The 12,284-nt window shown below is 42.8% G+C and overlaps 1 protein-coding gene across 7 annotated transcripts in view; it reads left to right on the forward strand.

Annotated features, from left to right (window-relative positions):
• Positions 1 to 12,053, forward strand: part of SOAT1 (sterol O-acyltransferase 1) — a 41,609-nt gene extending 29,556 nt beyond the window's left edge. For all 7 annotated transcript variants that reach the window (XM_054212604.1, XM_054212600.1, XM_054212599.1 and 4 more), the window contains exons 7-16: positions 737 to 1,019; positions 2,155 to 2,233; positions 2,867 to 2,948; positions 3,657 to 3,702; positions 4,850 to 4,979; positions 5,387 to 5,484; positions 5,996 to 6,094; positions 6,637 to 6,772; positions 7,486 to 7,631; positions 8,482 to 12,053. In XM_054212604.1, the coding sequence (XP_054068579.1) occupies positions 737 to 1,019; positions 2,155 to 2,233; positions 2,867 to 2,948; positions 3,657 to 3,702; positions 4,850 to 4,979; positions 5,387 to 5,484; positions 5,996 to 6,094; positions 6,637 to 6,772; positions 7,486 to 7,631; positions 8,482 to 8,538 (1,156 nt within the window). In that variant the 3' untranslated portion in view covers positions 8,539 to 12,053. The remainder of the gene's footprint in view (positions 1 to 736; positions 1,020 to 2,154; positions 2,234 to 2,866; positions 2,949 to 3,656; positions 3,703 to 4,849; positions 4,980 to 5,386; positions 5,485 to 5,995; positions 6,095 to 6,636; positions 6,773 to 7,485; positions 7,632 to 8,481) is intronic.
• The last annotated feature ends 231 nt before the right edge of the window (positions 12,054 to 12,284 follow it).

Raw genomic sequence — 12,284 nt, forward strand, 5'->3', positions numbered from 1 at the left:
GGATAGGAGTAAGTTCTGGTGATTTTGAAAGCCAGTAAGGTTGAACATCATTTTGTTTATGTCCTTATGTTTTAAGTTTGATTAATGAAATAAAGTACCTGGTGCGCACCATGTGGACGTATTTGGACTGCCAGTCTAATGACCTTTAGCCTTTAGGGTGACCTGTAAACTGAATCCATGTGGAATGCTCACAGTTTTCACAAAGCAGCATTAAATTAGGTTTGAGTGCTAGCTGTTAAAATATCTCATGCCTATAGAGATGGGGAAGAAGCCTCTTTAGGCTGTAAACTCCTGGGAAGAACTGATTCTTAATGTAATAGTGATGATGTCTTGGGAGTGTTTCCCAAAAGCTCTTTTGGACCCTGGTTCAGCAGTGGATCCTTTAGTCACATGCTTGTTCTTAGCAGGGATGAGCTTGAGCCAACTCTTAAAGCACATGCTGATCTTAAAGATGTGCTTAAGCTGTCTGGGATTTGAAGGTAAGCTGTGCCTGACAGCATTGATGGCATGAGTCCTTCATCTCTTATTTGCTGATGTGCTTGCGGGTGGTCACTTGAATCTGCCGCAGACAGCCCTCTGTTTCTGAGCTGAAAATTGCCACAGTCACTTCTATCTAGACTGTCAAACAATTATGATCTTTGCATATGCTTTGCATTTTGTAGCCACTTAGTGGAATAGAAGTATTTCTAATGAAACAATGGACGCTGAATATTGTCTCTTTCTTTGTGCCTTCTAGGCTGGTCCTAGGATTTGATCTCTTGGTCTTTGTTTTTGGAAAGTTCCCAGTTGTCTTCTGTACTTGGCTGTGCATGTTCTGTGCCACAGTTATCGTTCCATACAACCTTTTCGTCTGGTGGGCCCAAGGCTACAGCAGTTCCTCCCATCGTAGAATCCACTCTCTCTTCTATGGGGTGTTGTTCATGCTCTTCCAAACAGCTGGGCTTGGACTTGGACCAACCTATATTGCTATAACATATGCCCTACCTCCAGCTTCCCGTTTTATTGTAATACTGGAACAGGTAGGTCCCTACCCGGTGTCTTCAGATATATTGAATCTTGTTTTCAAAATGGAAAGGGTCCTCTTTTTTTTTTTTTCTAAGGAGTCAAGTGTTGTTTTTATTCATTAAATTAAGCCAGAGCAGTGGATGGAGTTTGTCTTTGACTTACTGACAGACATACAGGCAGCAAGTGTAATGAGAAGTAGATAGCAAATTTCATTTTGAGTTGGAAACCACTTGTTTTTCTTACCCTGTATTTAAGATTTTACTGTGGGTTTTTTCTAAACATACTTCAAGACTGAAATTCCATTTATTTCTAGTTGTTTTGTGAATGCTAAATGCTTAAAACCAATTTTAAGAACCAGTTGTGCTGTAGTTCACAGCTGTGACAATCCAGGGAAGCTGTAACATTCCTCTTTAAAAAAAAAAAAAAAAGGGCAACTACATAGTCATAGTCAACAAGTGGTTCCTGTTTCCCTTTCTGTTCCTAAGATGCAACTATCTCTGTCTTGTATTCAGAACTTTATTGAAAGTGTAATTTTCTTTTTTGGCGCAAGCAGGGGAAGAGTGCAAGAGTATGGAGGGCTGATCAGACCATCAGGTTAAAACAAGGGTGGTCAGAGATTAGAGTGTAGGCTTGAAGAATTAAGTTTGGACTGGTCCTTCAGGGACTATTTATGTGTGGCACCACCTTACTCTAATGTAGTGGTAATTGCTGTAGAACACATCTAACTTTGCTGAGTCAGTTTCAAGATTTTGAAATAGTGGCCTATTGAAATGCATAGAGCTGTTCTATTAATTTTTTTTTTGCATCAATTTTAAGTCAGTGTTAATTGGTTAGTGGCTCACTGGTGTAATTCAGAGTCCTTGCATATGCTGTGGTCTTGTGAGTGTAAATGGGATGTGTTTTGACTCTCCGGAGTTATGATTGTTACTGCATGGTTTCACCTTGCAGTGTTTTAAATTCATGTCAGTTACACATGCTTGTGGGCAGAGGAAGCAGCCCTTTCCTGGTAAAAGGGGTAAATTGGAGAGAAACCAAGATGTTGAAGGTGTTGCCTTAAAATGCTTGATGCAGTCTTTATTGGGAACTTAGGAAAGTGAGAGCATTAAACTGATATTCTCTCTATTGGTTGGTTTTGGTTTTTTTTAACAGGTCCGTCTTGTTATGAAGGCTCATTCATTTGTCCGGGAGAATGTGCCCAGAGTCCTGTCCTCTGTGAAGGACAAGTCCAGTGAGTATCTTGCCCTGCTTTTTTTGACAGCAGTGCATAACCATTGCTCCATTGCATTGACCTGCCCTCATGAATTGGAGAGGTAGGATTTGAGTAGGTGCCTTTGGATGGGCAGGTAATGAGGCTCTAGCTTGACCTTTTACATCATAATTTCAGCCTGAACCTTCTCATTTGGTAACAGGCAACAAGCTAGACTGTTCAGATCGAAGTCATCTCTATGTATTAAGTCTTGCTTCAACAGGACCCCAGTTCAGTGCTCTAGTTGAAATGACAGCAATTGTAGAAGCGCAGAAGCTCTTTCAGCAAGGCATGCCAGAGCTGAACATTAACCCACGTGTTAGTACAGGCCTTATGGCTTCATCTTCCCTAGGAGGAATGGAAATGTGATATCATTAGCAGTGTTAGCAGTGCAGTGCCTGTTAGTCACCCTCACTTGTTAACTGTGCTTCGTGGGGGAGCAATTCCATCTGATAAGTCTAGTTTGGTTTATTCTCTGCAAATCCCATACTTAGTTCCAGACTGATGGTTTTTTGAGGTGATAAGGGCTGTATGTTGTGAAAGTGTACTGGGGAAACCAAAAACTTCAGTAAGCAGAAAGATTGCAGAGTTTTCTTTTATCTCTTCTTCTTCCAGGCACAGTACCTATTCCTAGAATTTCTCAATACCTGTACTTCCTCTTTGCTCCCACCCTGATCTACAGAGACAACTATCCCAGGTAATGCGAGCAACACCAATAGAACGTTAGTCTAAAAACTGAAGCCAATGTTAAGCATTCCCGAATGTGATCTATTCAATTTATGAATTAGAGCTTTCATAAAGATGTGGTTAAGTCAGTAACCTAGCAAGAGCAAGACTTGGTCATGAAGACTCTAACACTAATAGTATTTTGGATTTACAGTTCTGGTTTTATTTCTGTGGGAGGTGCACTTGAAGTCAAACAAGTTAAGAACTGGCTGCTCAATATCTAGTGACGCTCAGTTCCTGCAGTAGGCTTGTGTTGTTTTATGTGGTGCTAATAAGCAGCTCTGTCTCTTTAGTTTGAGGAGGTAGGCTCAAGCCTTCAAAACTGTGAACTCCCAGACTTTTCTATACTTTGCTGGGTTGCACTTTGACAGTGTCAAGTCAGCAGTCCTTTAGGTGATTATTGGGCAGATCATCACCTTCTACGTAATTGTATAATGCTGCCCTCCAGATACTTTTCCAATTATGGAATTGCCATGGTTGTCCTGCTGTAGTTGAAAGGGAGGAACCAGCAGTTTGGGCAGCAAACATCCATCTCTTGGATGTCAGGAGACTAAGAACTCCAGAATTCAAAAACCAGGTGTTTTTTCAGAGTATAGGTCAGTAAAGTCGGTAACTGAAGGGAGGTTTTTGCTGCTTTGAGGTCCTAATTAGATATAATACCATGCGTTCTTTTTCCTAGGAATCCCATGATAAGATGGGGCTATGTAGCTACCAAGTTTGCACAGGTGAGTAGTGCAGCTTTCTGAAGAATGCCCTTTCAGACATCATCTAAAGTCTGTTGCTAAACAGTTCTCCATTTGGCATTAAATCACTGTTTACTTGGTGTGGGCTTACCAGAAAAGACTAAAGTTTAGTGACTAAAAAAAGAAATGGTGATGTTGCTGCGCTAATGCTTGTGTCAAAGAAAAATAATAAATTCTTGCTTAAATAGGCTGTTAGACTCCACTCCATACAAACAAAAGCTGCATGTGTGTGTGTGGAGTGCAATATCCATGCTCTGGCCCTCTTTCTTTACACTGAAACTGTACTGTAATGCACTGGCACAGCTACCTGCCGGCAGATATTCACATCAATTTTGAATTAATTAGGCCTGGGGTCCAAATACTCCGTGCTTATTTGAGTTCAAGGTTGACCCAATTTTCACATTTGTCTGGATGTGAGCTTCAATTACTTCTTAGGAATGTGATTCCAAGTAATGGCTTCACGTGATTGAAACTTTTACTGTCACACAATGCATTCACAGTTTAAAAAGCAAAAAAAAAAAAGGGGGAGGGAAAGCATGAAAAGGCCTTTGGCTGCTTGCTTTTTGGCAAAAGAGTGTGATAAAGCGCACACCTGGCTTAAAGCAGTCAGAGTGTTTAAAGATTTAAAGCAGTGAGTTGCATTTTGACCTCAACTTCCAAAATCCATGGCTCATGGGTTCGTGAGCCAAAGAAGGCCTGGGGTGGTTTGGCCTGGAAACATCTGCTTTGGGATAAAAGAAAAGTAAGCTTTAATATTAAATTTAACTACAGTAAGCATTTTTCAATTATTTCCACCCTTGTCTTGGACGTAGATCACAGGGTACTTTTCCTACTTACTTTGGCATTGGCACAAATCTTTTGTCATGACTTCAGAGTTGATAGGACCAGCAGAAATGTACAGCTGCTGTAGTAGAAAAGACAAGTTGATTTTTGCTCCTGGCTGCCAACATGCTACAGAGATGGCTGTGGCTTACTTTCTGCCTGGACCCTTAGGGAAGTTTGGTAGCAGCAATGTAAAATAAATTATTTTGGCAGTTGGCAGCTGCTGTTCCTCTCTTTGAGCTGTCAAGTGGTGATGTGTTAATTGTGTGTTTCTCTTACGGACTTACACTTTTTTTTTTTGTTCCAGGTGCTTGGTTCACTTTTCTATGCCTACTACATCTTTGTGAGACTCTGCATTCCTCTGTTTCACAACAGTAGTCAAGAAACCTTCAATCTTCGAGGGCTGGTCCTCTGTATCTTCAATTCCATTCTGCCAGGTAAGACGCGGATTCGTGAGTGACTGGATCTTTCTGGAAGAGGTGAAAGGGAGGGGAAATGCTTTATATGAGATGCATTAATGACAGCAAAAACCAGCAGAGGAGGTCTTGTGGGCAGACTTCAGTGTTATGGTGTTAAACTTTAGAGTCAGCAGCACAAAATAAAATCTTGGGTTTGAATTCAACTGTCTTCAGAGTTCTAGGCTCTGTAGTGACCTTGCTGTTTCCCTCTGGGTTAAGCGTGACCTGGTGTGGTGAGAAACGGAAATGCTTTTACTCTTTTGTATAGGTAGCACAAAGCTCATCTGTGTCAGTGCCTATAAGAACAGTCTTGCCTGTGTTACATTTTCACGTTTATATCTGAGAAGAAACACTACAAAACCAGTCTGAATCTACCTTGTTTCTAGGTGTGCTGATTCTCTTCCTGGTTTTCTTTGCATTCCTTCACTGTTGGCTTAACGCATTTGCTGAGATGCTGCGCTTTGCAGATAGGATGTTCTACAAGGTAAGAAGCAGGAGTTATACTTTTTCAAGGAAGCTTTGTAAAGCTTCTAAAACTAATTTTCCTAATGAAAAGGAAAGAAAAAGAAAGAAAAGAAAACTGAAGATTGTTTTACCAAACAAAGCATCCCCAGGGTTTTGCTTGTTTTATGCTGTTAGGACTTAAGTTTGTTGCTGTGCTGTAGAAAGATCTGATTTCTACATGGCAGGCTGAATCATTTTTAAAGTAATGTACCCTGTGCACAAACAGAACCGTCCACCAGACCTATCCAATAGCTCTGTTAGCACTCTTTTTATTCTTTTATTATCTCGGCCACTGCAGTTTAGGATAAAACCAAACTTTGATGTATGGATTAGAATGTTGAAAGTGCAATGGAATGCATTATTTCATGGTGTAACTTGTTATCTTAGCTTGGTATTATTCTGATCGATGTTTTTCAACTCGATATTCCAGAAAAGACCTGTAGAATGTTTTATGCTTAGTTAGATTTAGACTCTTTCAACTGTGCTTTCAGGACTGGTGGAACTCTACTTCCTATGCAAACTACTACCGAACCTGGAATGTGGTTGTACATGACTGGCTCTATTACTATGCCTACAGGGACTTCCTTTGGGTGAGTAACAAGCAGATATATTCTTCTTGGTAACTAAACATTTAACCACCAAGCAAGACAGTACATTTGCCAAGATGCAGTGTCACTATCCATTGAGAAGCACAAAAATGTCTTGCCTCAGCTGTTGTAGGTAGCCACTGTATTTTTTAGAGATCTGTTGCTCATTTCCAAGTCCTTAATATGCATAAAATGTGGGTCTGAGATGTAAGAGTGTAAGGAGTGACTCAGCAGTTCGAGCTCATGTTGTGCTGTTTTGATGAGCTGTAGCAGGTATTTCACGAGTGGGCTCACCCTGAGTGCTTATGCAGGACACCAGAAACATGCCTGAAGAAAAACACCTAAAATCCAAGCTGGTTTGTAAAGCACTTAGCATTTTACGTATTCCTGGAGAAGGCCCTTCTTAGCTCAGGTTAAGAAAAAAAAAAAAACCAACCAAAAGAACCCCCAAACAAAACAACGAAAAACCAAAACAATGTTGAAACAAACAAACTAAAACCACAGCAGGATAGCTTATAATACTTTTGTATTATTCTCTCTTACAGTTTTTTGGTAAGAAGTTCAAAGCAGCAGCTATGCTGTCTGTCTTCACAGTATCAGCTGCTGTACATGAATATGTTCTGAGCATCTGCTTCGGCTTCTTCTATCCAGTTCTCTTTTTCCTGTTTATGTGCTTTGGAAGTAAGTTCCTAGGAGATGGTATGTGAGTGGGTTGTGGGGTTTGTGCCTTTTTTTTTATTCAGACAAACCTGCTTTGCTCTTCTGATACTGATGTCAGTTATCCTTTAGGCACTAACACACAAAGCTGTCTCTTGTCCAAGAGGTGTAATTGTGGGTCCAAACTGTGTGAATGGATTTTTGCAGCCAAATAGCTCAGCTGTATATGTATACACACGCTGGCTTTGCAAGCTTGGGACTCAGATGAGCAAGGTGGGTGGGGAGGGAGAGCCATACATACATGTACTGCTGTTCATGAGACGCTGTACACGTTATCATAGCTCTGTTTCCTTTTTGCGAAGCCTAAGCTGAATTGCCATATGTCAGCATGTTTGAAGTCTTCCTCTTAAGTCATAGTGTAAGACAGGTCTCTAGGCCACCTCTGACAGCATGTCTTGGTCACCAGCATAACACAAACAATATTGATCCCCAAAGGCATACAGCTGGGCCAGCTTGTTGGCAGACTTACTGGAAGTAAGTGTCAGAGTCATCTCATAGTATTTGCTTTGCTGCCAAGCATGATCAGATTTTCTTGCACTATATTGACCTCACAGAGCAGCCTTGTTGCTTCAGAGATTAAGTGAAGGGAGGGAAAGATCCAATGAAATCAGTGGGTCTTTGATTCTTTAATCCTGAGTTTGTTTCTGAACGATGCTTCTTGTTTGACCTTCTCCCAGTGGTCTTCAACTTCATCCTTAATGACCGTCGGAAAGGGCCCGTCTGGAACGTGATCATGTGGACTTCCCTCTTCCTGGGCCAAGGTGTCATCATTTGCCTCTATAGCCAGGAGTGGTATGCCCGCCAGTACTGCCCTACGGAAAATGTGAGTGAATGACCTTTCCTGTGGGATCACTGTCCTTTCTTGCTGTAAGGACAGGGTAGATGTTAAATGGTACTAGTCTTTCTGGCAGTGTGCTGTTCATTAGGAGTTACTTAGTCTAGAAACTGTAGAGAATCCAGGAAAGCCTTTTCTAACAAAAGTGCTTTCATTAGTGCTCTTTCTATGCTGATGGTATTCCACTACTTGAAACTTGAGGGTGTTTTTCCTGCATCTCTGAGGACATAAACCACTGCTTGAGAGTACGCTAGGCCATTCAGGCTGTGTGAATGGAACTGCAGCATTTGGCCAATGAGGCCAGGAGAAACACTTCTAAGACGCCCACAAAAACTGAGCCTGTCGTTCCTCTCCCAGGCTAGAGTGGGTGGCAGTGAGAATTGGTTGCCTGTAAATGGTCAGTTTGGGGGTTTGTTGGTGTTGCTTTCTGACTTAGAGTTCATTGTCTTGATACAGATTCTGTACTACGTAAAACTTCTTACTGCCCTAATTAATTTCAGTTTTAACTAAAGGTGTCCTCAGGCAAACTCCATTTTAAGTTTGACTCTCCTCACTTAAGAGTTTGCCACTGTAAATGACCAGCTTCTTGATACAATGTGCTACTAGAACCAGCATTTAGCTGATGTGTCAGAACTAGGGGTAAGGTGGATGGCAGGCGAACAGCTGGTTGTGACTGTAGCTACGCTTCTACACAATGCTTCGTGAGGGTGAGAACAGGGTTGCAGGATGTGAAAATGCTGTTTGATCTGTCCTGTTAGGGAAGTTTGACTTCAGCCGACCACGCCACACCTAGTGCTGTTTGCCTGTGACTGACACACTGCTTCTCCATGTTTTGCAGCCCACGTTCCTGGACTACCTAAAACCACGCTCATGGTCATGTCATATGAAGATGTAAAAATGCTATGCTCTGGCCATGTCATCATCACAGAAGATGAAAGTCGTCCTCCAAGTACTTGGACCAATGACCTAACTCACAATGGACACTTTCTAAGGGAAGTTGTGCCTCCTGATTATTGGGGAGAAACTGTAATTTTTTTTTTTTTTTAAACATTACTGAAGCAAACCAGTTGACCTGGATTGCAGCAGGCTTTGTAGGCAGCGTTTGCTACATACTGTCCCACTTTTGAGACGTTTTCCTGCCAGTAAAACATTGAGCTGATGGTAGAGTCTACTGGAATCCTACTCATCCAGGGGTCCCCCAAGTTGCTGCTGGACAGTAGATTGTCTAGTCAGATTTGCTAGTAGATCATTGTTGGCATCCGTCCATCTTCCTTAACCACCCCTTTGAAATTTTTTTTTTCTCTCCCTTTTGGTAATGGAATATCTACAAAACTTCTCTCTTCTTTGTGATCCTGTCCGCTGCTGTGATGCGGACAAGTGACAGAGCAACAGGATATTTGCCTCCTTGCTCTGAAAATAGCCAGAGTATTCCTGGATGGCTCTGAACTGCGTTCTGTGTATGTTGGCTGCCTACAGATTCAAAATGGGCAGAGGAAGAGGGGATTGTCAGTTTACTCGTGGCTGCATTGGAGAATCAAGTTCAGAAGCAGGGCACAGCGTGTGCAGGCTTATATGACTTTTTACACTGAAAATTTATGGTTTTTTCTGTATTCATTAATTTCCCAACTGACTTAACAGCATTTTTGTTCTCTGAAGGCCTTTGTGACTTGAGGAATAGTTTGGTTTTTTTTTCTTCTAGCTTTTCCTTTCTCTTGCTCCAGATAATCAATTATTTTTAACACAATTAACGTGTAAAAGAGCTTGTGCTTTAAGATCTGAAATACTGTGACCCAACTGTAAGAAAATGCAATCGACTTTACAGGTACATAGTGCATTTTCATCTGAAATGGCTATGTCCAGTTCAACATGCCAGCACGTCTCCGTGCCTCTTACCAATGTGTATTGTAGCAGCTTCTACCACTGTGGGTGGGAAATGAAGGTTGTCGCGGTGGCTGGAATCAGAGCTGCTTTTTCATCTGCCTGTGTCTGCTCTTATGTCAGTGGGGACTTCAGGTGAAGACCAGGTTCCTAGGTATTGCCCTCTTCTCTCTGAAGAGGTAGGACATCCTCCTGTACACACTGGTAAAGGGAGAAACATTGTGTGATTTTTTGGTATTTCAATATCTATTAAGTAGGCAGAGTCCCTTCAGTTTCCTTGTTCTGTCAGATGCTAAGCACAAAAGGGAATTTACATGGTATGTGGGGTACGTATCTCTCCAGTTTTACTGGAACTGCAGCTCTTGTTATTGCAGAGAGGGGGTGACCGGATGGAGGTACCTTAACTTTGGTCACAGGGATTTCTGAATTACTCAAATGTTCTTGGCACTTCTCAGTAACAGCTTTTCCTTACTGACCTACAGCCTAGGTGTTGGATACCAGCAGTATTGGGGCTGTTGATGGACTTGTCTCCAAGTCCACTTCAAGCTGTCTTTTGGGCTTCTGGTTTTACTAACCCGAATCAAAAGTAATTTCATGAAAGCTAGGCGATACTTACAGTATTCTAGGTTTTCAGTTTCCTGTCAGAAGGAATCTGGCTCTTCAGAAGGGACATTGTGTCAGGTCAAATTTGCCAAATACACCGTTTGCATACGTGGCTCTCCTGAAATATTTCCTACTAGAACTTGTTTGTTGAAACAGCTAGGTTAATTTCAGAGGACAGAGTAAATGTATATACTGAAACTTGGCAGTATTAGTATATAAAATCCTGAAAATCAAATGGGTTACTTTGTCCTCATTCAGTTTGATTAAACCTAAAACTTTCACTGTACCTTTTGTGGGAGGAAGGGACAGAACTGCTGGAGCAACTAAGCCTCCTTTTTTAAAAAAACAAACAAAACATCCCACTCTTTGGCCAAACAGCTTTGTCACCTCCTTAATATAGGATGAAATTCAGTCCAGTACTACTTAGTTGTGGTGCTGAAAACACTTATGTACAGCTGTAATTGCACTCAAATAGGGTGTGATGGATTTGGGACTTGATTTGTCTTCCTGCTGCCCGTGTCAGGTCTTGCTACTGTCTCAGTGCTCTCAAAAGGAGATCAAGTCATGGCGCTTTGTGCCAGGTTTTGGCGTCTCCCTTGCAGCTGGCGCTGCCTACTCCTAATAAAGAACATCAGCGTTTACTGTGTCAGCATCCTGAGTGTTTGAAGCCTCAGGGCTGGAGCATCTGGCAAGCAAAAGGCAACCAGAATGGGATGCTCAGCTGTTTCAACTAGTCTTAGTTTTTTGGCAGGTTGAGGTTTTAAGCCTTGTAGATCGAGGCATCTGGCAACCGTGCTGTTAGGGCATTAACAACTGGGATTGGTTTCAATTTCATGGGTGGTTTTTTTTTTTTCTTCAAATTGCTTTTGATTGTGGGCTTATTTTCATTTTTCTCAAGAGTACTGGAGGGGAAATACAAAGTTTTTTGCACATTGCTTGTTCAATTAGAATCAATTATACCATGTTTATTTGAGTTTCCTTAGGCTGTGAGTGCCAGAGCTAGCAGTATGGCGTTCTGGTCAATAATGAGGACGGATAAAGTTCACAACACGCCCTTTACAAGTTCTTAATAATAGTATATACTGTTTTCTGTGGTTCTTTCCAATGCAAGAATTATGCAGCTTGCTTCCATGGTAACTCCCTCAGTTTTGAGGTGGGAAGCCTCCAGCTTTGGAATGGCATCCAGTACAGCTGCAGCTCCTTGCTCAATAACATCACAAAAATCAGTATTAATATAGTGAAATGTGTCCCGGTTGTCATGCAGGTAACAGTTTGTTCTCAGGAAGACTGAACCTCTGCAGGGTCTTCATGCCTAGTTCGTCCTTTCTGTTGGAATATTTAACTTCCACCCTTTGAAGGTGGAGCAGTCTGCCTCTGAGCTGCTAACTGTATGCTATCCTGTGACAGCCGTCTGAGTAAGGCGTGTGCTACATGCTGTAGTGGGGAGGAGGGGGAAATCCTGATGTATTTTATTGTGTGTGTGGTCGATGTGACTCAGTCCACCCGCTCAAGGCAAACCGAACTGTTTGTGACTCCCACCTTCTGAATGTAGATGGGCTGGAAGGACGGCGGTCCAGCCTGAGCTGTGAGACAGCCCGCGGGCTCTGCGGCAGCAGGGTTCTGGACCGACTCCCCACAGTACCTCCGAGCCGGGGTTATGGACCGGCTCCCCGCAGCACCTCTGAGCCAGCCGAGTTCAGCCTTGCCTCTTCTCCCCACGCTTGTGGCCAGGGCCGAGTAGCCACCACTGCCCCTACGCCTGCGGTGGCTGGGGAGAGGGGCGCAAGCAGAGCTGTGCACGGGCCATGACCCTGCCACCAGCAGTTCCCTGTACACAACCTGTACCCTGTTCTGTCATGCAGAAGAGCTGTTTATAATCTACTGGATTACAGCAGTTGAAATATATTTTGCTATTAGGGGAGGAAAAAAAAAAAAAATTGCCTCGGCCTGTTTCTTCTCTGCGGCTCCTGATTTTGGGGGTGGGGTGGGGTGGGTGCAGGGGCCCTGGGTGCAGGGGGGTTCTCCTGGGAAAGGTGGCTGCTGTGGGGAGAAGATGCGGGTCAGAGCCTTGTGGGGCTGGGGAGGGAGGGAGGGCATCGCTGTGTTGTGGGGAGAGCCCTGTGTTTCCATGGTGATGGAGCCACAGAGGAGCTCCAGCAG

The sequence above is a fragment of the Rissa tridactyla genome, chromosome 8 (assembly GCF_028500815.1).
Source record: "Rissa tridactyla isolate bRisTri1 chromosome 8, bRisTri1.patW.cur.20221130, whole genome shotgun sequence".
Lineage (NCBI taxonomy): Eukaryota > Metazoa > Chordata > Aves > Charadriiformes > Laridae > Rissa > Rissa tridactyla.